At 34.8% G+C, this 24,137-nt stretch overlaps 5 protein-coding genes and 1 pseudogene across 6 annotated transcripts; 4 read left to right on the top strand and 2 right to left on the bottom strand.

The window, feature by feature from the left end:
- The first annotated feature begins 449 nt into the window (after window positions 1–449).
- Window positions 450–3,179, top strand: LOC104758519 (myrosinase-binding protein 2-like). Of its 2 annotated transcripts, XM_087494176.1 has the most exons (7): window positions 465–579; window positions 858–1,062; window positions 1,144–1,605; window positions 1,690–1,813; window positions 1,925–2,076; window positions 2,169–2,627; window positions 2,722–3,179. In XM_087494176.1, exons 2-7 carry the CDS (start codon window positions 874–876, stop codon window positions 2,989–2,991), a joined length of 1,656 nt encoding a protein of 551 aa, XP_087350302.1. In that variant the 5' UTR covers window positions 465–579; window positions 858–873; the 3' UTR covers window positions 2,992–3,179. The 2 variants fall into 2 exon arrangements, with proteins under 2 accessions (XP_087350301.1, XP_087350302.1); XM_087494175.1 differs by having other exon boundaries at window positions 450–579; window positions 1,690–2,076.
- Window positions 3,180–3,593: 414 nt separating this feature from the next.
- LOC104778123 (putative mitochondrial-processing peptidase subunit alpha-1, mitochondrial) lies at window positions 3,594–7,140 on the top strand. The gene is made up of 13 exons (XM_087494174.1): window positions 3,594–3,806; window positions 4,144–4,389; window positions 4,477–4,773; window positions 4,866–5,033; window positions 5,152–5,319; window positions 5,406–5,483; window positions 5,567–5,633; window positions 5,761–5,858; window positions 6,079–6,148; window positions 6,248–6,318; window positions 6,450–6,499; window positions 6,616–6,728; window positions 6,821–7,140. The coding sequence occupies exons 1-13, from the start codon at window positions 3,768–3,770 to the stop codon at window positions 6,865–6,867; spliced, it is 1,512 nt and encodes a 503-aa protein (XP_087350300.1). The 5' UTR covers window positions 3,594–3,767; the 3' UTR covers window positions 6,868–7,140.
- Window positions 7,141–7,634: 494 nt separating this feature from the next.
- On the top strand, window positions 7,635–8,012 carry LOC104759964 (putative B3 domain-containing protein At1g51970 pseudogene; annotated as a pseudogene).
- A 1,016-nt stretch (window positions 8,013–9,028) lies between these two features.
- LOC104758517 (pentatricopeptide repeat-containing protein At1g51965, mitochondrial) lies at window positions 9,029–11,460 on the top strand. Its single transcript, XM_010481398.2, has 2 exons — window positions 9,029–9,875; window positions 9,988–11,460. The coding sequence occupies exons 1-2, from the start codon at window positions 9,117–9,119 to the stop codon at window positions 11,188–11,190; spliced, it is 1,962 nt and encodes a 653-aa protein (XP_010479700.2). The 5' UTR covers window positions 9,029–9,116; the 3' UTR covers window positions 11,191–11,460.
- LOC104758516 (protein IQ-DOMAIN 27-like) lies at window positions 11,453–13,145 on the bottom strand. Its single transcript, XM_010481396.3, has 3 exons — window positions 12,631–13,145; window positions 12,257–12,460; window positions 11,453–12,164 (listed from the first exon to the last, which is right to left on the bottom strand). Exons 1-3 carry the CDS (start codon window positions 12,982–12,984, stop codon window positions 11,670–11,672), a joined length of 1,053 nt encoding a protein of 350 aa, XP_010479698.1. The 5' UTR covers window positions 12,985–13,145; the 3' UTR covers window positions 11,453–11,669.
- A 5,311-nt stretch (window positions 13,146–18,456) lies between these two features.
- Window positions 18,457–20,822, bottom strand: LOC104758515 (auxin-responsive protein IAA18). Its single transcript, XM_010481395.3, has 5 exons — window positions 20,085–20,822; window positions 19,508–19,803; window positions 19,262–19,394; window positions 18,991–19,058; window positions 18,457–18,905 (listed from the first exon to the last, which is right to left on the bottom strand). Exons 1-5 carry the CDS (start codon window positions 20,339–20,341, stop codon window positions 18,871–18,873), a joined length of 789 nt encoding a protein of 262 aa, XP_010479697.1. The 5' UTR covers window positions 20,342–20,822; the 3' UTR covers window positions 18,457–18,870.
- Between the last annotated feature and the right edge of the window lie 3,315 nt (window positions 20,823–24,137).

The raw sequence follows: 24,137 nt of genomic DNA, 5'->3' as shown, positions 1-24,137 counted from the left end.
AGCTACCGTTGCAGTCTGCAGTTTGAATTTAAATTGATGATGATTTCTTAGCGCCGGAAGAGCTAAGAAATGCCTTATCGGAATTGAGGCAGCGTGAACAATGGCTGTGAAGCTCCCTCCAAAGGGGCACTATTGGGCCTGACCATTTTATAGTTTTTTTCCGAGGGACCATAACATTTTTTAACTTTCTCTTAGACCAACTTCGTTGAGGCTGATCTACATGTTGTAACTACCTTGATAGACAAAAGGATCACCCCAAGAATACTATATTTTTGTTAATACGTACTGATGTAGTTTTCTTTTAAAAGTAACCATTAGGTGCGTTGCGTATTATTTTTCTTTAGTGTAACAAATTCATGGTTTTTTGGACTTATATTAGTTAGTTAGACAACGTGGGAAGCATTTCCCTCACATTTAAAAAGAATGTAACCGTTTTTGAGAATTAAATTACTATCGTTGTTAAAAGAACATAAAGCGTTAGCTGGGGTTGTTTCTACTGTCACATTATATAAGAAAAAGATCACTATCCACCAATCTAACAAAGTTACTTTCATTCTTCATCGCACTCTCTTTACTCAGGTTACTATTTCTCTCTTCTTTTTGGTTTTACTTTCTCTTTCTTTTTGGAGATTTCTTGACTCTTGATCCACAAAACGGCATAGTTTGATTATTTTATGTCTTAAAATGTTTTGTTTTTCCTCTCTAACTAGTGAGTATTACAATATTTCAAAGAACTTACAAACAAAAGGAAAATTGGCCAAGCAAAGATAGCATAGTGTGTGATACATCCTTCGTTTCGGAACATATAAGTGACTTTTTGATATAAGTGAAAAAACATAGTTTTTGTTGTTCATTAGGAAGCAGATAGAAACAATGTCTGAAAAGGTGGGACCGATGGGTGGTAACAACGGAGTAGCATTCGACGATGGAGTTTTGGATGGTGTTAAGAAAATAATTGTTGGAAAAGATATTCTCAATGTAAATTATATCAAGATCGAATACGAAAAGAACGGAAAAATCGAAATCCGTGAACACGGAACAAATCGCGGTCGATTACAAGAGGTAATGATATATCATAGCTTTCTTATTCATAAGTCCGGTTCTTATTAATCATGTAAAATCTAATAATCAAATGAAATCTAGTTTTCAGTGGATTATCCGAGTGAATATATCATAGCCGTTGGTGGAGGCTACGATGATATTTTCGGTTATGGAGCAGCATTGATCAAATCGTTACTCTTCAAAACCTCTTACGGAAGAACATCTCCCATACTAGGTCATATGACGTTATTAGGAAATCCAGTTGGGAAAGAGTTCATGCTCGAGGGTAAAAATGGAGGAAAACTCATTGGTTTCCATGGACGTGCTGGTGAAGCTCTTGATGCCATTGGACCTCACTTCTCTGTTGTGGATTCGTCTCTTAAGCACTTTAAACTTCAAGGTGGGAATGGAAGGTTTGCTTGGGACGATGGCGCTTTCGATGGTGTTAGAAAAGTGCTTGTTGGACGAAATGGTAAGAATGTGGGTTATGTCAGGTTTGAGTATGCCAAAGGCCAAAGAACCATACCGCATGCTCATGGGGATAGAAAAGAAGCCCCACAAGAGGTATCTTGATATAGCTTTGTGTACTAAGATATTAGTATTATTATATTCGCTTTTGATCGGAGAAGTTTTTATATTTTGTGGCAGTTTGCGGTGGATTATCCTAATGAACATATTACATCCGTGGAGGGAACAATCGATGTTTATCTTACGTCTCTTACGTTTAAGACGTCAAAAGGAAGAACATCCCCTGCTTTTGGGACTGTGGTTGGTAGTAAATTTGTGTTTCAAGAAACAGGTTTTAAACTTGTTGGGATTTATGGTCGGTCTGGTAATGTTATTGATTCTCTTGGTGCATATTTTGCCCCTCTTCCCGCTCCAGCTCCATCCCAGGTTCCAAAAAAGAGTGTGACTAAGATCTATATTTCATCTGGTAATGGAGGAATTGAGCAAATCAAGTTTAATACTGTCGAAAACGGAGAGACAAAGGAAGGAATTTTGCATGATGTGAAGGGTACAAATGTCATCTCCACGGTACGTTAGCATTTTTTTTTTCTTATACTCGAGAAAGTTTTAGACGTATGTATTACTTACATTTTGAACTAAGTTTTCTCTGAAACCTTCAGGTTGCCGTAAGCAATTATCCTGATGACTATCTCGTTTATGTCGAGAGTTGGTACGATTCTTCCAATGTCTTCCAAGGAATCAAGTTCAAAACCGACAAAAACACTTCTGAGTTCTTTGGTTATAAACTTTCTGAGGATGATGGTACACCGTTCTCTCTTCATGTCAAGGATAAGAAGATCACTGGCTTTGCTAGATTCGCTAATTCGAATCTCAATTTTCCTGGAACTTACTTTGTACTTAACCATTCGGCCTTGACTCCTTCTACTGCTAAGAAGCTAGAAGCAAAAGGTGGTAATGGAGGTGCTTCCTGGGATGATGGTGTTTTTGATGGTGTTAAAAAGATACTTGTAGGTCAAGGAAACGATGGTGTAGCTTTTGTCACGTTTGAGTACAACAAAGGCTCTCAAGAAATCATCGGTGATGGTCATGGGAAGAAAACTTTACTTGGAACTGAAACGGTTCTATCCTTCTCTCTAATCTCTTTCTAGTTTCTCCCAATAATTGATTTCTTGACCTTGTCCTAATAACTTCCCTCTTCTTGTTGTTTTGTAGTTTGAGCTTGATTATCCAAGTGAGTACATCACTTCAGTGGAAGGTTACTATGATAAAATCTTCGGAGTTGAAGCTGAAGTGGTGACCAGTCTAACGTTCAAGACTAACAAGCGAACGTCTCAGCCGTTTGGATTGACTGCTGGAGAACATTTCGAGCTTAAGGAGGAAGGTTACAAGATCGTTGGGTACCATGGCAAAGCTAGTGATGTGGTTCATCAGATCGGAGTCCATGTCGTGCCCATTTTCAACAGTTATAGAATTACTCTTTAGTTTCTTTTCTCTGAAGATTCCGTAAAAATAAGGTCAGGTGACCCAGGTCCATGGACCATGCTTATGGATTTGTGTGTGTGTTTTAGTGTCAGTAGTGTTTTATGCGATCATGTGATGTTCTGGTTTTTAATATGTCTTGGTCTTGTGAACTTGACGATTTTAATAAATGATGTTTCTTTTCAATCCAATTTAGATCTTGGTTATTTATGTTTGTTTACATCAATTTAAACTAAACGAATAAACGATGCATATTTTTGTATAAATTTTACATTCATTAAATAAACATCTCAATTACAATTACTATTTAACAAGTTTTTGATAATTCTTTCTTGCACTTCTTAAGTATCTCCACACATTTTTCATCTTTCCAGTCAAGAACCATCCACCGAATTATGCAAAGTTAAAGAAAAATAATAATAACATGATTAGTATCGTTAATAGAAGTTGTATCTGGGTGCACAAAAAAAAAAAAAGAAGTTGTATCATCTCCAAAACCACTTTGCTATTATAAAGTTTGGGCCAAGCCCATAACAACATTGGGTCAGGTTTCATTACATTTGACAGGCCGATGTATGTTAGCAAAGATATCACCCGAGTACGTTAGCACTTTAGCATCAAGTAGATTCTAAACTAAACCAAATCATTAAACTAACAAAAAAAAAAGCCTCCGTCCCGTCTCCTCTCTCTCCCTAATCATCAGCCTCGGCCTCTCTCTTTCGTCGACTCACTTCTCAATTTTTTTTTCTCCGTCCGATTTTAGGGTTTTCTCAATCGCTATGTATCGTACGGCAGCTTCACGAGCCAAGGCTCTTAAGGTTCGTTCTTACACCTTTTTCCTTTTATCTCTGTTCTTTGGAAGATTCTATAGAACGAGTAAGCAACGATTTGGTCCGATTCAGTGATTTCGCATTACACTCTACCGAAAAATTCCTAGATCTGGATTCAGATTAGTCGCCTCACTACCGGAGATGATTGAACTGTGATTAGTTTTTAGGTTTACAAATGATCTTTTCTAGGTCAATCAATCCATTGGATTTAGATTAATAGAGAAATGATTTGTTAATTAGGGATCATGAATTGTTCATTTGTGATCCTTTGTTGTTTATTGTTATGTGATGTGTTGTTGTATTCGTGTTTTTTTTTGTTATATAGGGAGTCCTTACTCGTAGTTTGAGACCTGCACGTTATGCTAGTTCTAGTGCTGCTGCGGCGACAAGTTCGTCCACGCCAGGTTACTTGAGCTGGTTGGGTGGTGGATCCTCTGGTTCTCTTACTTCATTGGATATGCCACTACAAGGCGTATCTCTTCCTCCGCCGCTTGCTGACAAGGTCGAGCCAAGCAAACTTAAGATCACTACTCTTCCAAATGGTCTCAAAATAGCCTCAGAGATGTCTCCGGTAACTAACAATAAACTTATGTTAATGTCTCTTAAAATATCTATGGAAATGCATGATGTGGACTGAACAAAGTTGTGTTTGGTGCAGAATCCGGCAGCTTCGATTGGTTTATATGTTGATTGTGGTTCTATTTACGAGGCGCCATATTTCCATGGAGCTACTCATTTGCTTGAAAGAATGGCTTTCAAGAGCACGTTAAACAGAACCCACTTTCGTCTTGTGAGGGAAATAGAGGCCATTGGAGGCAACACGTCCGCCTCTGCGTCTCGAGAGCAAATGAGTTACACTATTGATGCTCTTAAGACCTATGTCCCTGAAATGGTTGAAGTTCTTATTGACAGTGTGAGAAACCCTGCTTTCTTGGACTGGGAAGTCAATGAAGAGGTAATTTATTTTCTCCTTTTGTGCTATTCTGATATAACTGTGTGAAAACTTTTAGGTGACTTTTTGCCATATGTTGATGATCTTTTCCACAGCTACGGAAGATGAAGGTAGAGATAGCGGAACTTGCAAAGAACCCTATGGGTTTCCTGTTGGAGGCCATTCATTCTGCTGGTTACTCTGGTGCATTGGCAAGTCCTCTGTACGCACCGGAGTCTGCTTTAGATAGATTGAATGGGGAGCTCTTGGAAGAGTTTATGACTGTAAGAATGCATGCGCTTTTGAGAACCATCTACATCTCAATAATTACAATTTACAATCGTTTACTTGAGTAGTGTCCTATTTTTTATTTTTTTTACTCATTTGATCTTGGAATATCAGGAGAATTTCACTGCTGCACGGATGGTACTGGCAGCAAGTGGAGTAGAACATGAGGAACTTTTAAAAGTTGCTGAGCCATTAGTTTCGGACCTACCTAATGTACCACGCCAAGTGGAGCCAAAATCTCAGTATGTCGGTGGAGATTTCCGCCAACATACTGGTGGAGAGGTATTCATGACAGATTTCCCATCAGAAGCGTGTCTGAGATTCCACATTTCACAGTTCTAATTGAGCTTTTGTTGTTCCATTCTCAGGCTACACACTTTGCGGTTGCTTTTGAGGTGCCTGGCTGGAATAACGAGAAAGAAGCAGTCACAGCCACTGTTCTCCAGGTGCCATTGCGTTAAGTTTCACTTGTTTCGATCATATTTTTACTAGTTAAGAAGTAATATAATGTAAATCTAATTGCTATTAGATGCTTATGGGAGGAGGTGGCTCATTCTCTGCGGGAGGTCCTGGAAAAGGAATGCACTCGTGGCTCTGTAAGTTAAATCTTGTATTTTTTCTTGTGCTTATTCTAATATTTTTTATTGGACTAGTTCACGAAACATTCTCTGGCACTGCTAAACGATCAGTAATAGTGATAGAAGTTTGTATGTTTGGTTACAGATCGCCGTGTTCTAAACGAATATCAGCAGGTTCAATCATGCACTGCGTTCACTAGCATCTTTAACAACACTGGATTGTTTGGAATCTATGGTTGCTCGGTGAGTTCAGCGATCTTGTTGTTGCTTGCTATGTTTTTCTTTTTATCACTTATCTACCTTTCTCCGTTAATGAGATGTGTACAAAAGGGACTCCAGTTTTTGTGGTTATTATTAAGTTTTGTGGGTTTCAAGCGTTGTTCAGTTTGTGTTAGCTGACAACTTCATTTCCGGAAATGTACTCTTGTAAATAAAGTCATATGATTTACATCCATGAGTGCAGAGCCCTGAGTTCGCGGCAACAGCAATTGAATTAGCAGCTAAAGAACTGAAAGATGTTGCAGGAGGAAAAGGTTTGCAGTTTTGTTTATTCCATTTTCACTTAATATAACAAGTTGAAACCATTCTTATATATCTATGACACATTCTCCTCATGTTTATATGTTTGACAGTTAACCAGCAACATCTTGATCGTGCCAAGGCAGCCACAAAATCTGCAGTCCTGATGAATTTGGAATCTCGGGTATTCTATCTCTCGCTTTCAGCTTCCACTTATAGAAAACCGTTTTGCTTGAAAAACATGTTGCCAATTTGTTTAACTCGATTCAAACCAGTAGATGTTATTAACTCGTTAAATCGGTGTTCCTTTGCCAGATGATTGAAGCAGAAGACATTGGTAGACAGATACTTACATACGGAGAGAGGTATGTACACGCAAACATTTCATTCAAAAACCAGAAAAAGCTCACTCTAGCTTTCAATTCATAGTAGCTTTCTTCCATTCCGACATCACGATTTTTGTTTTTACAAAATCTTGCAGGAAACCAGTTGATCAATTCTTGAAGACAGTAGACCAACTAACATTGAAGGACATTGCAGACTTCACCAGCAAAGTTATTTCAAAGCCTTTGACAATGGGTGCCTTCGGAGATGGTAAAAACAAGTCTCACTTTTTTCCTAATTTAGTCCAATGCTTTTTGCTTATAGATCTCGAGTCTTAATACTTTTGTTTATGTTTTTGGTAGTGTTGACTGTTCCGAGCTACGACACCATCAGCAGCAAATTTCATTGAAGCAACAAAACAAACAAAAAACCAAATCAACAATATTTTGGGACTTGTAAAATAAAGAAGATCTTTGGGAGCAGAAGAAGACCCAACCGATTAAAAATTTTCTTTTAAGATTACAGTGTCGTAATTTGATTTAAATGGATTTTGTTTCCATCTACAGTGAAAAAATGGCGGACTTTTTACTGTCAGTCTCTCTCCAATTTTTCAAGAGTATTTTGTATTCCAATAAATAATCTTTTACTTTACTACGTGTAATGCAAACAACTTGAGGTGTCATTTTTTGTTTACAAGGTGTCTCAGTTTTCTTACTTGGCATATGTTAACCGGAGGATGTTAGTAGCTCTAGCAGTTGAGATTTGATCAGGGAAAGACTTGTGGATGCATACAATGGGTTTTGCCAATTTTTAATTGTTTTCCACTCATTCAAAAAAGAGACGAGACAAGTAAAAGAAATGTAAAACTTCGACAATAGTCGTACAAAGGAAATTTTTTGGGTGAGAAAGATGGAATTGAATAATTTTAAGAAAATGTAAATTTGTCATTCGTATTAGAAAGTAAAAGATTGTAAACTTTGAGAGCAAAAGTTTAAAACACTTGTGGGAACTCCTTGAAAAGGAAAAGTACTAAAATCGTAAACAATTAAAAAAAAAGAGAAGAAAAATGGAAAGTACTATTATGATCGAAAACTAAATATATAAAACAGAATGTATTAAAGCTATACTTCTTAATCTCTAATACTCACAATTGAAAAAATATTTATATACACAAGGATGACTCAAGAACTCAATTTGAAATTGGGGTTAGCTCCATATGATCCATGGGTTCTAAAGAAGAATTTAACCGAGACTGATCTCCATCACGGTGGTTCGCTTATTCTACCGAAGCAAGATTTTGAAGCAATACTTCGGGAGATAGGACGTGGTTTGGTCGAGAATTTAGGAAACGGTGTTGATGTGAAACTCCATATTATAGAGGAAGGTCATGAATCTGATGATTACACATTAACGCTGGTCAAGGGCAATGGCTGTTATATGTTGAGAGGAGGATGGTACACTATTGCTAAAGCAAAAGGTTACAAACCAAACGATGAGATTGGACTTACGTGGGATAAGTGGTCTCGAAGATTCTTGTTTCACCATATTAAGTAGTCCCTCTCTTATCTTATTTGTTTTCTCTTTTCAAATATCACAGAACTTTTACATATTTATTTAAGAGTTTTCAATTTTGATTACAGTATTTTAATTTTATGTGAGTTATATGAGTTATATGGCAAATAGAAACAATATTTTTTGGTGTAATAAATCACAGATATTATTGTTTCTATATATTCATTGAAAAAAAATCTATAACAAAATTTACCATAAAAAAAAATTGGTGTCTGAACATGTTACCATGAAACAAACAAAACTTATATATATAAGCCATGGTATGCACTTCCATGTACTAGCTAAAGCTTTACGTCTATCTGGTGGAGATCATAATCATCGCGCAGTATATCAACAAAACCCAAAGTTGACTCCTTGTCTCCTTCAAGTTTACCTACTACTAAATATAGGTTGTATTATACGCAGATCCAAAAATCATCCAATTACCATCTTTTTTTTTTTGCAGAAGTTAAAAAAATACTATGCAATGTTTTCTTAATTTTAATCTGTTTTGGGACAAAATGGATATAAGTAATTTTTAAACTCTCCAAATACATCTCAAACTCTTAGAGTTAGTCAGTTGCATTGGATTAAAACATATTTTAAGCCTTAAGAACGTAAAATCATAATACAAAACACAATAAAAAAGTTCTCTTATAACATTTAGTGTAGCGAATTCGTCAAAATCCATTCGGTGTATAACATTTTTTTTTTAAAATACTCCCTCTGTCTCACAAAGATTGAAGTTTAGGATTTTACACACATATTAAGACAGAGAGAATATATGATTTATTTTTCTAATACTTTTTCACTTTCCCACCTTCCCACTTTTACACTCCATACACTCTACAGCATAATCATTAAAACAAAAATTTATTAAAAATATTCAAAACATCAATCTTGTTGGGACAAAAAAAATTCTCTAAAACTTCAATCTTTGTGAGAGAGAGGGAGTATTAAACACTAAACTTAATAATAACTATAAGTAATCAATTTACGGCCCATTCAGGCCCATTTAAAGAAAAATATCGATCGTCTCTTTTACGTCAGAGTTTCCAAAACTCAAATCAAAGAGAGAGAGAACTCGTTTCCTTCTCCGCCGCAAAAATGAAGCTTCTTTGCCGCCGTTTCTTAAACTCCGTCGATACAATCACCAGAGCAAACCGCCGGCATTACGCCACCAAATATGTCGCGAAAGTCACTTCATCATCACCCTCAGGCCGTTCTCTCTCCGCCGAAGTTTCTCTTCCTAATCCTCTCCCCGCCGACGTACGTGGCTACCCTCTACCTCGCCGTCATCTCATCTGCAGAGCCACCAATCTCATCACCGGAGCCACTAATCTCTCCGATGCTTTCTCTGATCTCTCTGATTACCTCTCTTCTCTCTCACTCTCACTCACTCCCGACGAAGCTTCAGAGATTCTCAAATCCCTAAACTCACCTCTCCTCGCCGTAGAGTTTTTCAAATTCGTCCCTTCTCTTTGTCCTAATTCTCAAAACGACCCTTTTCTTTACAACCGCATCGTTTTGATCCTCTCTAGGTCAAATCTCCCAGACAGATTCGATCGTGTTCGCTCGATTCTTGATTCCATGGTGAAATCTAACGTTTCTGGGAATATATCAACTGTGAATATCTTAATTGGTTTCTTCGGTGACACGGAAGATTTACAAATGTGTTTAAGATTGGTGAAGAAATGGGATTTGAAGATGAACTCTTTCACTTACAAGTGTCTCCTTCAAGCTTATTTAAGATCTCGTGATGCGTCTAAAGCTTTTGATGTGTATTGTGAGATTAGAAGAGGAGGGCATAAACTTGATATCTTCGCTTACAATATGTTGCTTGATGCTTTAGCTAAAGATGAAAAGGTACTTCCTTTGAACAGCTCGGATTCACACAACTCTTTTAAGTAAAGTTTTGGTTTTTTTTTTATTTATCAGTTATGAGTTTTATGTATAATTGTGTGCAGCCTTTTGTCAGATTGATCAGGCTTGTCAAGTTTTCGAAGATATGAAGAAGAGGCATTGTAGAAGAGATGAGTATTCTTATACGATTATGATCAGGACTATGGGGAGGGTTGGGAAGTATAGTGAAGCTGTTGGTTTATTCAATGAGATGATAACTGAAGGGCTTACGCTTAATGTTGTTGGTTACAATACTCTGATGCAAGTTCTAGCAAAAGGCAGAATGGTTGATAAGGCTATTCAGGTTTTCTCTAGGATGGTTGAAACGGGTTGCCGACCTAACGAGTATACTTATAGTTTGGTTTTGAATCTCTTAGTAGCTGAAGGTCAGCTTGTGAGGTTAGATGGAATTGTGGAGATGTCGAAAAGATATATGACTCAGGGGATATATTCTTATTTGGTTAGAACGTTGAGCAAGTTAGGGCATGTAAGTGAGGCTCACCGGCTATTTTGTGATATGTGGAGCTTCCCTGTGAAAGGAGAGAGAGATAGTTACATGTCGATGCTAGAGAGTTTGTGCGTTGCGGGTAAAACTGTTGAAGCTATAGAGATGTTGAGCAAGATTCATGAGAAAGGTGTAGTTACTGATACTATGATGTACAACACTGTGTTCTCTGCACTAGGAAAGCTAAAGCAAATATCTCATATTCATGATCTCTTCGAGAAAATGAAAAAGGATGGTCCTTGTCCGGATATATTCACCTACAATATTCTTATCTCTAGTTTTGGTCGGGTAGGAGAAGTTGATCACGCTATAAGCATCTTTGAAGAGCTTGAGAAGAGTGACTATAAACCCGACATTGTTTCTTATAACTCTTTGATCAATTGTCTGGGGAAGAATGGTGATGTTGATGAAGCCCATGTGAGATTCAAGGAGATGCAAGAAAAAGGATTAAACCCTGATGTGGTCACATACAGCACTCTGATGGAATGTTTTGGGAAAACAGAGAGAGTCGAAATGGCATATAGATTGTTCGAAGAGATGCTTGCCAAAGGATGTCAACCGAACATTGTGACGTACAACATTTTGCTTGATTGTCTAGAGAAGAGTGGGAGAACCGCGGAAGCAGTTGATCTGTACACAAAGATGAAACAGCAAGGACTCACTCCGGATTCAATTACTTACACTGTGCTTGAACGGTTGCAATCTGGCTCTCACGGGAAATCTCGTATCCGTAGGAAGAATCCAATAACTGGTTGGGTGGTCAGCCCGTTATAGTCTGTTAATTAGCGAAATGAGGTTTGAGTGTGATCCTTAGCTGAAGAATGGAAACTGCAGACTCTTGAATTTTTTGATGATCAGGTCAGTATTATATAATCTGCTTGCAAGTTTGTGCCAGTACTAGAAATTTTGAATCAGGAGAATAACACATTGTGTTTGAAGGTTTTGCTCTTAGGCTATTATCAACGATTAATGAGGTCTTAAAAATTGTCTCAATGAGAAGAACTAAACTTTTATTGAAATTACTGGTTAAGGAAGGTTGCTCAATGTTTGCTTGTGCTTGAATTAGGTAGAATTAGAAGTTCAGAACACGATTACATACCTAGTTTGCTAAAACCGACAAAACAACAAATTGCTAAACCCACGAGAACGTTTTTAAAAAATAACGAGAAAGAAAATGTACAATAATAGTAAGATTGAAAACAAAAGGAAAGGAAGATTATAGAAAAAATAATGAGAAATTCGTCCATTGGAGTTCAATACGGATTATAGGAACAAGAATAGCGTGGCGGTTGCTGTTGCAGCATATTCACGCCGGTAACGCTCCTCTTATAGGCCATAACTTCATCTAGCGACAACCTCTTCCTCTCAGTTCGCTGACGTGGCGCACTGTGGGAACGCACCTTGGCCTTAAACGACTTTGTTTTCTCCATGTAGCCAGGAGTACTCAAACTGCCTCCATCGTCGCACAAAACGTTCTTAGCAGGAGACTGCATTACATAGTAGCGATTATTAGCAGCGTGGTGGCGCGACAATCTCGGCGTGTTCTGCGCCGAAGCAAACTTCCACTTCTCATCCGAGAAACTCAACTCCAAGTCATTCTCTTTGTAAACAAAATCATCTTCATATTCAGACATTGCACCAACATTGTGCACTTCTTTGGACTTCGATCTCGAACTCGATCTCCTCTTGTACGTATCATCAATCTCTACAATTTTCGGACTTCTCTCACTCGCTTCATCAAACTTGTCCTATAAACAGAAACACACACTTAAATCCTTGTTCTTTTTCGCTTAAAGAACAAGAGAGCCAAAAAAAAAAAAAAATGAGATTAGTTCTTTACATGTAGTGATTGTCGAGGTTGAAACATGTTGTTGTACTCTTTGTTGAGGCAGCGATTGTTCCGTTTAGATCGCATAGCAGTTTGGACTCTAATTAGAACTTGTATGCTCTGCAACATCGCAGCAGCACGTTTCCTTACCAAGTATCCTCTCACTAGAGCTTGTAGCTTCACTATACCTTTCAAAGCTCTTAACGCTTTCCTCGCCTAACCATTACAAATAAAAATTGTTAATTTATCCATTTGAAAACATATCATCTTTGAAGAAATAATCTCAAAATCTGACAACATGTGTTCTGTAATCAAAATATTAACACTAGAACGTTACTTTGATCATTGAAGAATTTTAAAAATAGTTTTGAAGATTGAGAAACTACCAAAGAGCCCCTGAAGACTTTTTGTATTTTGACCGCAGCACACCACTCCTTCGTGGTGATAATATCTCCCGCTCTTACTTCACTGGTCTGTTTAACAACTGCCGCAGCCGCTTTGGCCGACGAAACCGCTGCTTCTGTGGCTGAGGCCGTAGCAGTTGCAACCGCAATTGCGTTCTTGTTCTGTTCCTTCTCTGTATCCGTCAGATAAGTTGTCAACCAAACAGGGTCCTTCGAAGCATTGAACTCGCCGGAATGATCGCCGTCTTTGACGGAGTCGCCGCCGGAAACGCTACTTCTTTCTGTACTCTTCTTTATACCAAACACGCCCTTGAACCATCTCGCTACTTTACCCATCTCGATATGGAAGAAAGAATCAAGAACACTTGTGTTTTTTTTTTGGTAGTCTGTGATTGATTCTGAAAAAGAAAAAGAAAAAAATTAGCTAAGAATGACAAATACACAAATACCCAAACACATAACGTTTTGAATGCAGAGAGGAGAAAACAATTTTCATTGCATTTATTTACTTTCAAACTTTGGTTTTATCACTAGTTAAAAAATTTCACATTTTTTTGTCTGTTGTTATTATATTTTCTCATAAAAATCCAAAAGATTTCACATGAATATAGCTAAAAGTAGAGTATTACTATGAACAAAATGGATGTATTTTGAAAGGTTCCTACACTGTAATCATGAGATAAACAGAAAATGAAACAGCAATGAACTGACAATACTTGTTATGACCAAAAAAAGTACGAAATTATCATGCTATTTGAATTTAAAAGTATATATATATTATATGCAATATTAAAAAGTGATAATTTTACGTGAATAGGATGATAGGAAATAAATAATTTATGCGAATGTTGCATAATTCACAGAGAGCATAATTTGGTTAGTAATAATAAATAAAAAGTTTGGGCAAAAAAACTAGTATTTGTTTTGAAGAAAAAAACATTTGTTTTGAAGAAAAAAACAAAAGATTCAAAAATTATTTGATCTGACACATCCTCGTGAAAAAAGTGAGAAGACAAAAATCATTTCATGCATAGACAGAAAAAAAAATTGTTTCTGATTGAATTCGAGAAAACATCCATAATCTTCGTCTTGCGTTACAAAACTCGAAAAGAAAAAAAGACGAAAATATTATGAAATGTGCAGAGAAAACAATGACTACAAAAGAGAAAAATATAAAATGTAGAACTCGCCTTCAAATGACAAAAGTGGTCTCTCTGCCTCCTACAAAGTTTTCATCTCACACGAGTAAGAAAAACAATAATGCATTCATGTTGTTTATATGGAGCAATGTTTTTAAGATTTCACCGACTACCACAATTTATATCGTAATTCCCATAATTGTCACATTTCCCTCAATAACTCCATTTTTGAAACGCTGATTAAAAGATAAAGATTTGTCTCTTCTTAATGGCTAAAACATAATCAGTGTACTGATTGATCGGTTTAAATGGGGTAACTGAACGTTTTACGGATACCATTTTTTGAATTCTTTAGTACTTACTCCTTTTTTCTACAATCTTGTACTGTATCTTTTTTTTTTCGTTAATGAGTAAGAGTAAATATACTACTACAAACAAATTTAGATAAATCATATATATATAAGTAGAGTTCTGATCTCTACTTATTGGTCAATTTGATATTTAATGTTTTAAAATATAATATTTATTTTTAATTAAACTTAAAATACAACACATTTAATCATATATATAAATTCATACTTTAATTTCACTAATTACTACTAATTTGTAACTGAAAATTTATACTTTAATTTTGCTAATTACTACTAATTTATAACTGAAATTAAATAAATTGTGAATTGACTATTGTTTCCTCCATTCATTTTCAATTAAACACACTATCAATAAAAATTGTAACTCCTCTAATTAAATTATTTTAGAAATAACTTCTATCACTACAAATCCTATAAATAACCATTCATACATCCTCCTCCACCATATCTCAAATTCTAAATACTTTTTTTTTTAATATTTTTGCATGAGTTGAAAACTCATTGTAAGTGTTTTTTTTTACAACTCATTGTAAGTGTTTAATTATATATTTTGTTAGATATATCTTATATTGTGTTTTCAATTTTATTTCTTTGTTTTATGTATTGTTTCCTTTCTTCTTTGTTTTCTTATTATTTTTAATTTTAACTAACATATGATAATAATAAAAAATTACATTACATATGTATAATAAAAATTTGATGGCAAAAAAAAATATCATGCAGATTCTAAAAATTATTAATTTTGATCATTGCACAATAAGATAATCAAACTAAATGTTGTACCCAGGGCCGGACATATCAAGTGGGCTAAGGATGTAGTTCAGGAAGGCCCGTCAGGCCCATGGATAGGAAGAGAGCGGAGAAGTGACACGGCAGTCAGCTCACAGCTCGGACTCGGTCAAAGATTCTCGCATTAAAGAGGATTAATTAGGACGCAAAAATCATGTCTTAATAATTACGCATTAATGGGGTAATAAAGTGGTCTATATAAATAAGTAGAGGGGGGAGTCGTTGTGAGGGATCGAACATTTTTATCTCTCAAGCTATACTATACAATTCTGATATTCAAACACTCTCAATTTAGTTCGGGACTCTTAACGGTGGTAAGCTCCTCCACATTTAACTCACTTCGGAAGGAGAGAATTGGTTTCAGTTCTCACACTAAAGAAATCATCTTTATTGTTTATCTAGATATTTGATTATTTCTTACATACTTATTTTATTTGTAAAAGTATGCAATGTTTTAAGAAAATAAACTATTGTAATACAATAATTAAATTAATTTTCTTTAATTCTCTCTAACCTCTACTGTAACACCCGCAAACCAATTTTTGGTAAATTTGTGGGGGTGTCGATCGACACTGTCTGTTTCGGGTTCGACCAGTTCGATTTAATTATCGATTTCTGGCCGGTTTGGTTTAAGGAAACCATTGAACTGAGGTTTAAAAGAGGGAAAACGACCTAGGGTCGTGTTTTTGTTGTTTTACGCGCTTGAGAGAAAGAGAAATGGAGAAATCAGTTCCTAAAGGTTTTTGAGAGAGATTGGTGAGATTTCTTGCTGTTCTTGGGAGATCTAAGGCTGGGAAAGAGCTAGAAGCTTGCTAGGAGTGGGGGAATTCGTTCTTATTGGTCAGAATCTTTCTGCAGAGAGGTGAGTGCATGACCACGGCTAATCTAAGCCTTTGATTCCCTTGTTCTTGCTTGTTGTTGCTTGTTTGTGTGTTTTTCTTACTGGGATTGGTTGATACAGGTTCCTACCGATGTATAAGGCTTGGGTTTCGAGTATTGGACGATTTGGTGGTGATTTGGGAGCGAGATTCGACTCTTGACTTCGCGCGGATCACAGTTGCAGAGGGAGTGTCGATCTACCCCCTCAAAACTATATCCTACATCTAAAATAGAGAATCCAAATCAAAAACAAAAAATTCTAGAAGTTAATTTAACACATCATAATTGTGTGAAAGAGGACAAAAATAAAAATAACCAAAAAATTGGTATTTTTGAAAAGGGGTATCAACAAAATGGTATTTCTAACATTATCTCAAAAAGAGGTCTATTATGCAGGCTGAACAATACAAAAATAATTTTTTTTTGATAAATATGCATGTATAGTTATATTAAAATATTTTATATAATTTGATATTGTAATGATTTGAATAAATAAAAGTTGATTATTGAATTTAGGAAATTTATTTGTTATATATATATATATATATATAATTTCAAACCTCTTTTTTAATACCACTTTTGAAAACTACGCCTTTTAAAATTTTTATTAAAAATGCCACGAAAAACTGAAATACGTGTAATCTTAGAAAAATATATAAACTATATATATATATATATGTGTGTGTGTAAAATTTTATATATACTTTATAAATACCTTTTAAAAACCTTTCAAAACCTTATAAATTTGACAAAAACAAAAAAAAAACCTTATAAATATTTGGATCGAGTCTCTAAGTAGTACGTACTATCTAGAAATAAATCTTATAAAACTTTATAATTTTGCATATTTAAAAATGGACATTTTTGAAAATAGATAGATGAGAGAAACATTTCTAAAAATATTGACAAACTTTTTTTTTTTTTTTTGTCAACCGTTGGGCCGCAACTGGCCGGTCCATTAGCCAAATTCCTACATTCGCAGGAGCCAGGACTCGATCCCGGGTGTGATAGTGACTTCTACAAATGGACTTACCTTCTGCTACTGCACTAAAGTCGCTTCACATTGACAAACTTTATAATTATTAAATTAATTGAAATTAATTAGCATAACTAATACAGCAATCCGCGTATATGCGCGGACTTTTACTTAGTGAATAAATAAGTCAAAGTAAAGAGTATAGTTGTCGACATTGACCAAAAGCATCTCGAATAAATGGATACACATTTACAATACCTAAGTTTTATGTCACGAGGACCATGACCAACTTGGGAAAATCTATCTCTTTAAAGATTTTAATCACTACATTACTCCATTTTTCCAAATGTAAATTTTTTTGCATAACATGATATTTTAGTTTTTTTTTTTTTTTTTTTCAACCAAACTATATTAAAATTAAAAGAGAACTCCATGATTGGTTGCCCAAACAGGAGGATACGAGTTTACAAAGGTAGAAACTGAAGGTAGGGTTCGTGAAGATCGAGCGAGGCAATCGGCCCTGACATTGTCATCGCGAGGAATCCTGGAGAGGGAGAAGGAGGGAAAGGAACTTCGAAGCAATGAGAAATCCTCCAGCAGATTAGAGAAAGTCGGCCAGTCGGCCAGTCTTCCGGTGCCTGCACATAATATTTTAGTTTTGTAAATGTAAATGAAATCAGATTTTATTTTTATTCAAAGTAAATTCAATAATTAGATATATTTAATACCTAACAGAAAAAAAAAAAAAAACTTCAATATCATGATGAGTATTGTTTATTAAAATAAATTTATTGTTTGGAAACAGGACTTAATGACTTTTTTTTTTTGAATTTAATGTTAAATTATATTCAAAGAAAAATAAACATTTTACATCACTGATACTAAGCTTTGCTTAAATACTGTTTTTGCTAAAAAGAAAAACAAACCCTGACAATTTAGGGTTAATACTTGACCTTAAACAAGACTTACTATTTGACCTTAAACAAGATTTTGAACTGTCTGGTAAACAAAAACCAGTAGCTAAACATAATATTCAATTTGACAACATAAATTCTTATACCCTTTTTGTTTTTGCATTGGACATTTTTCCCTTAGAATTTGAAGTGTTTCAACAGCATCATACCACTTTATCTTAGATTTAGAGTTTTTAGTTAGCACTGAAGTTTTTATTTATTTTATTTTGGGCTTAGTGCTTGAACTTAAACCAGAGTGCTAATCTTTTAGAATAAAGATAGAGTGGTCCTAAAATGTTGAGGACAACACAATTGGCCATGTAGACTACAAAAGAATATAGAATTCATTTAACTAAAAAAGTAACTATTAAAAGTCTCATATTGCTGCTTTGAATAGTTTAGGCAAATTCTCTCAACGAAAAAGACTCTTTACAAATTCATTCAATTTAGTCTCTTTTGCAATATTCCATAGCCACCACCACCAATGTACATATATATGAACAACTCTTCACCTTTTGTATCTCTATTCTGTCGCCCAAGTCTCCAAGACAAAGATGCTAACGATGTGATGAGATTCATTGGTTTGAATATCTGTCCTAACAACTCATTTAAAGAAAAGTTGTTCAATATTTTTAAAACCTATCACTCTCAAGAGTTCATTACAATATAGGCTTAAGTAGAGTTAATAAAAGCTAAAGAGCTTTTGGCAGAGAAAAAGATTGCTTTCTTTTTTTCAAAAAAGATGCTTTGTTGCAGACAGACATATGGAGAGTTACAATACTTTAAAGTGTTAGATCAAGTGTGACAAATCATTACCAAAGCTTTTAAAACAGAAGTGAATAATGCCTAAAGGGTTTCGTAAATTTACTCTCAAGACCCAAAAAAAATCATCATTTCATTGTTTGGCAGGACTGTTGTTTGGTCTTGAATTCCAACAGAACCCATCCATGATATCTCTCTCAAAAGCCAAAAGAAGATGTAACAAACCAGAATGTACATCGGAGACTTGAATCAGAAACTTGTCAAGACCAAAAAACTCATCAAAGTTTAAAGGCAAAATGCAATTAATAATAACATCTCTCTACTTCTTTAAAAGCTGTAAAAGATCTCTTTATTCATCTTCTCATCTTCTCTTGCTTACCATTTCCATCTGCAAAAATTCAAAAATCATTTCTATAACTTAACATAAAGACTCATTAAGACAGGTAAAAGATGATTTCAAATCCAACACTTACATGTTAATGCTGAAGAAATCTCAGAGGTTTTAATCACACGCAGCCTCTTAACAGAAGACACAAACATCCTGACAATTTAAGAAAAACTGAATATTAGTGATCCAAAAAAAGTCCACAAACTTTAAAAGCTTTTACCAAACTAAGTTTGTAATTGATCAAAGTGTGTTTATGATATACTAATAAATATGTGACTAGGAATCTAGTGCTTCTCCTTTTCATAGAGCAAAAAGCTGAATCGGATTTAGAAAAAGGAAAAAGAAAAGATTCTTACTGCCATGGGACATCTCCTACAAGCATCTTGTCTCCTTCATTGTCTTCATATGTAAGAGTATATTCTCCATTCCCATCTAATAATCCAGTGATTGGTTTCTCATCTTCTATAGATGATGATAAGTCTCTTTGAGCTGATAACATATCATAAACAAAAAGAGTCATAAGAATCATCTTTTGTGTCTTTTATAAAAAACATATCTTTTTCATAATCAAGAGAGAAAGTTCAAAGGTTTCAAATTTTTACCAGCTAGAAGACCTCTGAAGAGCTTGTCGACTGTGAAAGATAACTGCTCATAGCTATCATGCGCACTGAGATCGACTTTACGACCAATGGGAACACCATACATGTTGATCTTCACGAACATACCTCCTTGTCTCTGTGGTTCCATTGTCTTAACAGCATCATCACACTTTTGGTTCTTGAGGGCAACACCATTGGAGGTTGTTGAGTCGTTTCCAAGCTTTGAAGAGCTTCCACTTGCTAAGTTCTTCCTGAAAGACCGAACCGGAGGCCATCCCACCACTGGACCAGGAGCGGTTCTTTAAAACACACCAAAACACAACTTGTCAGTAAAACAAGAACAATCTCAAGGTAACAAGGGCAGTTAAAAAGACTGAAACTTTCAGATGTGAAAAGGGTAAAAAAGAACAGAAAGGTTAGAACTCTTTTTTGTTCGAGATCTAATCTTAAGCAGACATGAACAAAGTCTTTGCAGATAGATGGGACCTTATTGGCTAATAACAAGTGAATATCATCTTGTCAAAAGGATACAAAACAGATAAAAACAAAAAAATAAGTAAGAGATGAAGTTTTAAAAAACCTTTTATGGGATGTGGTTTTGGTGGAAGGAGAGAAGAGGATAGATTTGTCTTTAGGTTCTTTCTTGATGTGTCTTGTTAACGAAGAACCATGCTCGTCTTCTCCACCACCAGGTGGTCCAAGCTTTAGCTCAAGCTTCTTCTCCTCTGTGTTGAAAACAGAGTTATCGTCATCGTGAAACCATGGTCTTCCCTCTTGCGGAATCATCAAGTCAAGCAGCTTCGGAGCCATTTCACCGTTTCTATGACAACCCTTCATGTAGGTTTTTAAAAAGTTGACTCGAAACAGAGAGGGAGAGATGGAAAATGGTGTGTGAGATGAGAAGCAAGAGAGGTGATTAAGTGAGTCTTTTATACAAATCAAAAAGCTTTTTAACTTTTTTTAAGGGGAAAAAATGTAAAAACTTTATGGTGGGTTCTTCTCTCCTTCACTTCTTCTCTCTCACATACCCTTTGACAAACTTTATGAAAAAAGGAGAAGAAGTTGGGAATTATATAACAAAGGAGAGACAGTAGTGATATAACCAGTGGATAACAAAGGGATCAAATTGAAATTTTACCAGAATTTAAGTAAAATTGGTGACCAAGCAAAAACAGTAAAAACAAAAATCGTAAAAGAAAAAGAATTTTATAGGTGTGAAACACACGCAATCTCTATTTCTATCTCTCTCTCTCTGCCCTTACAGAAGTTTTAGTGGAGGAAGCAAAGCGTGCTATTTTAGTTTGTTTTTCTTCTTATTATTCCAACCTCATACTCATAGGCCTCTTTTTGAAAAAAAATATAGTACTATTTCTTTATTAGTTTCAAATTTCAATGAGAGTTTAAATAGATGTGGATGAAAAAAAATATATAAAGGAAATGTGAAATTAATTATATTTTCCTAATACTAGTAGTATCGTAAAAATAACATAACTATTTGAAAAATATAATATACAAGGAAATAGAGAATCATATTTGTAATAATAGGATATAGGAGAAAGTGAAAATTACAAGCCCCAATTACTTCAATTAAAATATGGTTGCCATAAGAAGAAATGGAGGATCCTACGATCTTTCTCTGCTCTGTTAGGATCACACTCCTATCATCAGTCTGTCACCATAGGACAACATTACTTACACATATTCCAATGTTTTGGAAAAAAGTTAAATTGAATTTGGACATTTTACACGAAACCCCTTCTCTTTCTCTCTCTTTCGTTTTGTCGCTTTTATTCCCGTTATCATTTTTACTACATACGATACAAGTATACAACCCTCAAACATTTACCAATTTACCAACTTGGTCATATTTAAACTCTAAGTGATACGAGGAATATTTTGTTGGCTTCATCGAATTTAATAACCTTCAAGGAAAACATAATAAATGTTACTATAAAATAAAACTCTTTCTCTATCACTAGCTTATTCTCCTATCTCTCAATAACGTTTCATCGTAAAAACTTCGCTTTTTTTTTTTCTTGTTTATGTTCAGGTTTTTCTTTATAATAGTATTAGTCACTTTCTCGCTATTTGCCCACTATACAAAGGAGGATAACAAATAAATTTAATAAATAAAACAATTGGTTGAAAGTTAAAACAAAGAACTATTGTGTTGCATTAATTAAGGACATATTTGACTTGGTTTTTGATTTGAGGGAGGAAAATAATGAACGAACCATGGGATATGGTTAGTTCTCCTCCCACGTTTGAGACCAAACCAACAAAAGAGAGTCGCTTATGGGGAGTTTTGGTCAAGTACGGAAGGGTTAATGTGGGAATTCTAATAAACAAAGATTATCAATCAGAGGTCATTTCTTGTCTCCGTATTACACAAACTCCTTCATCGGCTTAGTAATATTACAGACAAAGACTGACAGACAACCTTAATCACGCTTCATTTTTTTATATACTTACTCTTCTTTTAATTTTTTAAATCCATGGCTTATTACTAATAGTTCTCTTTGATATTTTAACTTAAACACATTTTGACAAGAAAAATATGTGTTAACCTTATTGTAGTATTTTGGAAAAAAGCAAAACGCGGAAACAGTGTTTGGTAGATCGCGCGTTTTGATTATGGAAGCAACGTGGCAATAGAGTTGAGTAAGACAGAGACTAAAAGAGATGTAGAGACCGAATCTCTGAGACTGACAGTACTTGATCTCTCTATCTGGACGGTAGACAAAAGTTGTACAGTTCATTCCGATTTTGAGATCCCCCTGATATGTTTTTTAATCACAACCGATGAAACTCAAAACCAACGGCCACGATTACTATCGTACACATACGAAAAAAATAGCCGACTCCAGAAAAAAAAGAAAAAAAAAAGAAAGAAAGGAAGTGGTAAGGAATAAAACAAATCGTGAAATTAATGTCAAATCTGAGAAAAAAGCAATAGTACGTAGTGGTAAAAATCAATAAATGCTAGGACTCTTTCTTCATGGGTCCGTTCGTTTGATAAGGCTCCTCCACCTAATAAAAATTGAGTATATCTGATGAATTAACGAATGATTATCATTTTGTTCTGAACTTTACTATTTGTATCACCCAATCGATAAAAATGTTTGTGTTGTCAAGTCTAATCTCATGATAAAAGCGTTATCTATTTTGTGTGCTCAATTATTTGTATGCATTTTAACAGTGCAAAAGATTCGTTTCTATATATATCCAACGTGTGATAATTGTTTTTGTGCTGAGTGTTATTTTTTCTTTCTTTTGTGTGGAAGCTTCATGCATAATTTTTCACTGACGTCGCTTTTTGAATGCTTCAGTTGGCTGAAAATGTCAAATACTTTTATGATTTTACTAGAGCATTCTAAAAATAGTCGCATTTACTAATTTCATGTAGCAAACTAAAGCATCTAGAAACAAATTAGACACTTTGCATTACTGTATGAAATATTACCAAACAATATGTATTTCATATACATAATAAGTTAATAACCATTCTAACTCTAAATGCAAAGTATTGATTAGATTCCATTTCTGGATAAATTGATTAGAGCATTATAAAAAAAGAGTTGGAAACTATAAGTTGATAAATTGACGAAAAAAACAAAATTAGTTGAAAAATTATATGTCCCCAAAAAGCAAGTAAACTATGTCAAAACAATACAAAACAAGTAAAACTATGTTTTAAAAATGTTTCGGCTTCAATCATTCCTTCCTATGATGGTCCATGGACTCACATGAAAATAAGGTGGCCCAATTAGTAATCAAAGCCACACTAAAGTTGTATAGTTTTAGACTTTTAGTTGTGGTCCAATCCACAAAATCCGCATATACACCACTGGCAAGACTAGTACAAGTACAAGATGACGTTGAGCTCAAGAATTGTGATTATTTTTCTTAAAACTGGTAATAATGTTGTGAGGGACAAGAAAAATGTACTGTTTACGATAGCATCGAACTAAAACAATATCAATCGTAGTTAGAACAATGGGGTTTAAGTTCAATCAAAGATTTTGTCTCAAATTTATAAACCGTACGTGCCTAGACAGCTAGACTACTTGAGAAGTCCTACGATGAATTAGAACATATGTGATTTTTACTCAACTCTGACTTTTGAATCTTCTTCTCTTGCGTCAATTTGACTAAAAATTATTTATGAAAAGAAGACAAAAACTGTGACTCTCTCTTTAGAAGAACTCAGCATCAAAGGTTCCCATAATGTGATCTGAGAGGTGTGTGGTGGGACAGAACCAAACTGTCTTTTGTCAGTAACAGCTCATTGTTCTCTGTACCTTCTTTTTAACTCATCACTTGCTTAAACCTTTGATTAAATTATAAACCTATTTTTCTTATATTTTTTTTGCCTAAACTGTCGTTTTCTCAAATCTTTTCGAGTATCATTACTTCCGAATCGATAAAGCACAAAATCTTCAAACCTTTTGCTTAATTAATCTATTTCTATATGTTGACCGTTTTTTCTACTAATCCATTTCTAATAGTATCATTTTTTGTTTGTTTGTAGATACTAGATTTTTAGTCATTTTCTACCTTGTAAAGTTGTAAGTTATAACCTTTTCCAGTTTTCCCCATGTTATCTGTTTTTTTCTTTCAATAAAGCAATATG

The sequence above is a fragment of the Camelina sativa genome, chromosome 17 (genome assembly GCF_030686135.1).
Source record: "Camelina sativa cultivar CO46 ecotype springtype chromosome 17, ASM3068613v1".
NCBI classification, from domain to species: Eukaryota; Viridiplantae; Streptophyta; class Magnoliopsida; order Brassicales; family Brassicaceae; genus Camelina; species Camelina sativa.
Note: the sequence above shows the minus strand (reverse complement) of the source record. Positions and strands in the feature narration are given on the sequence as shown.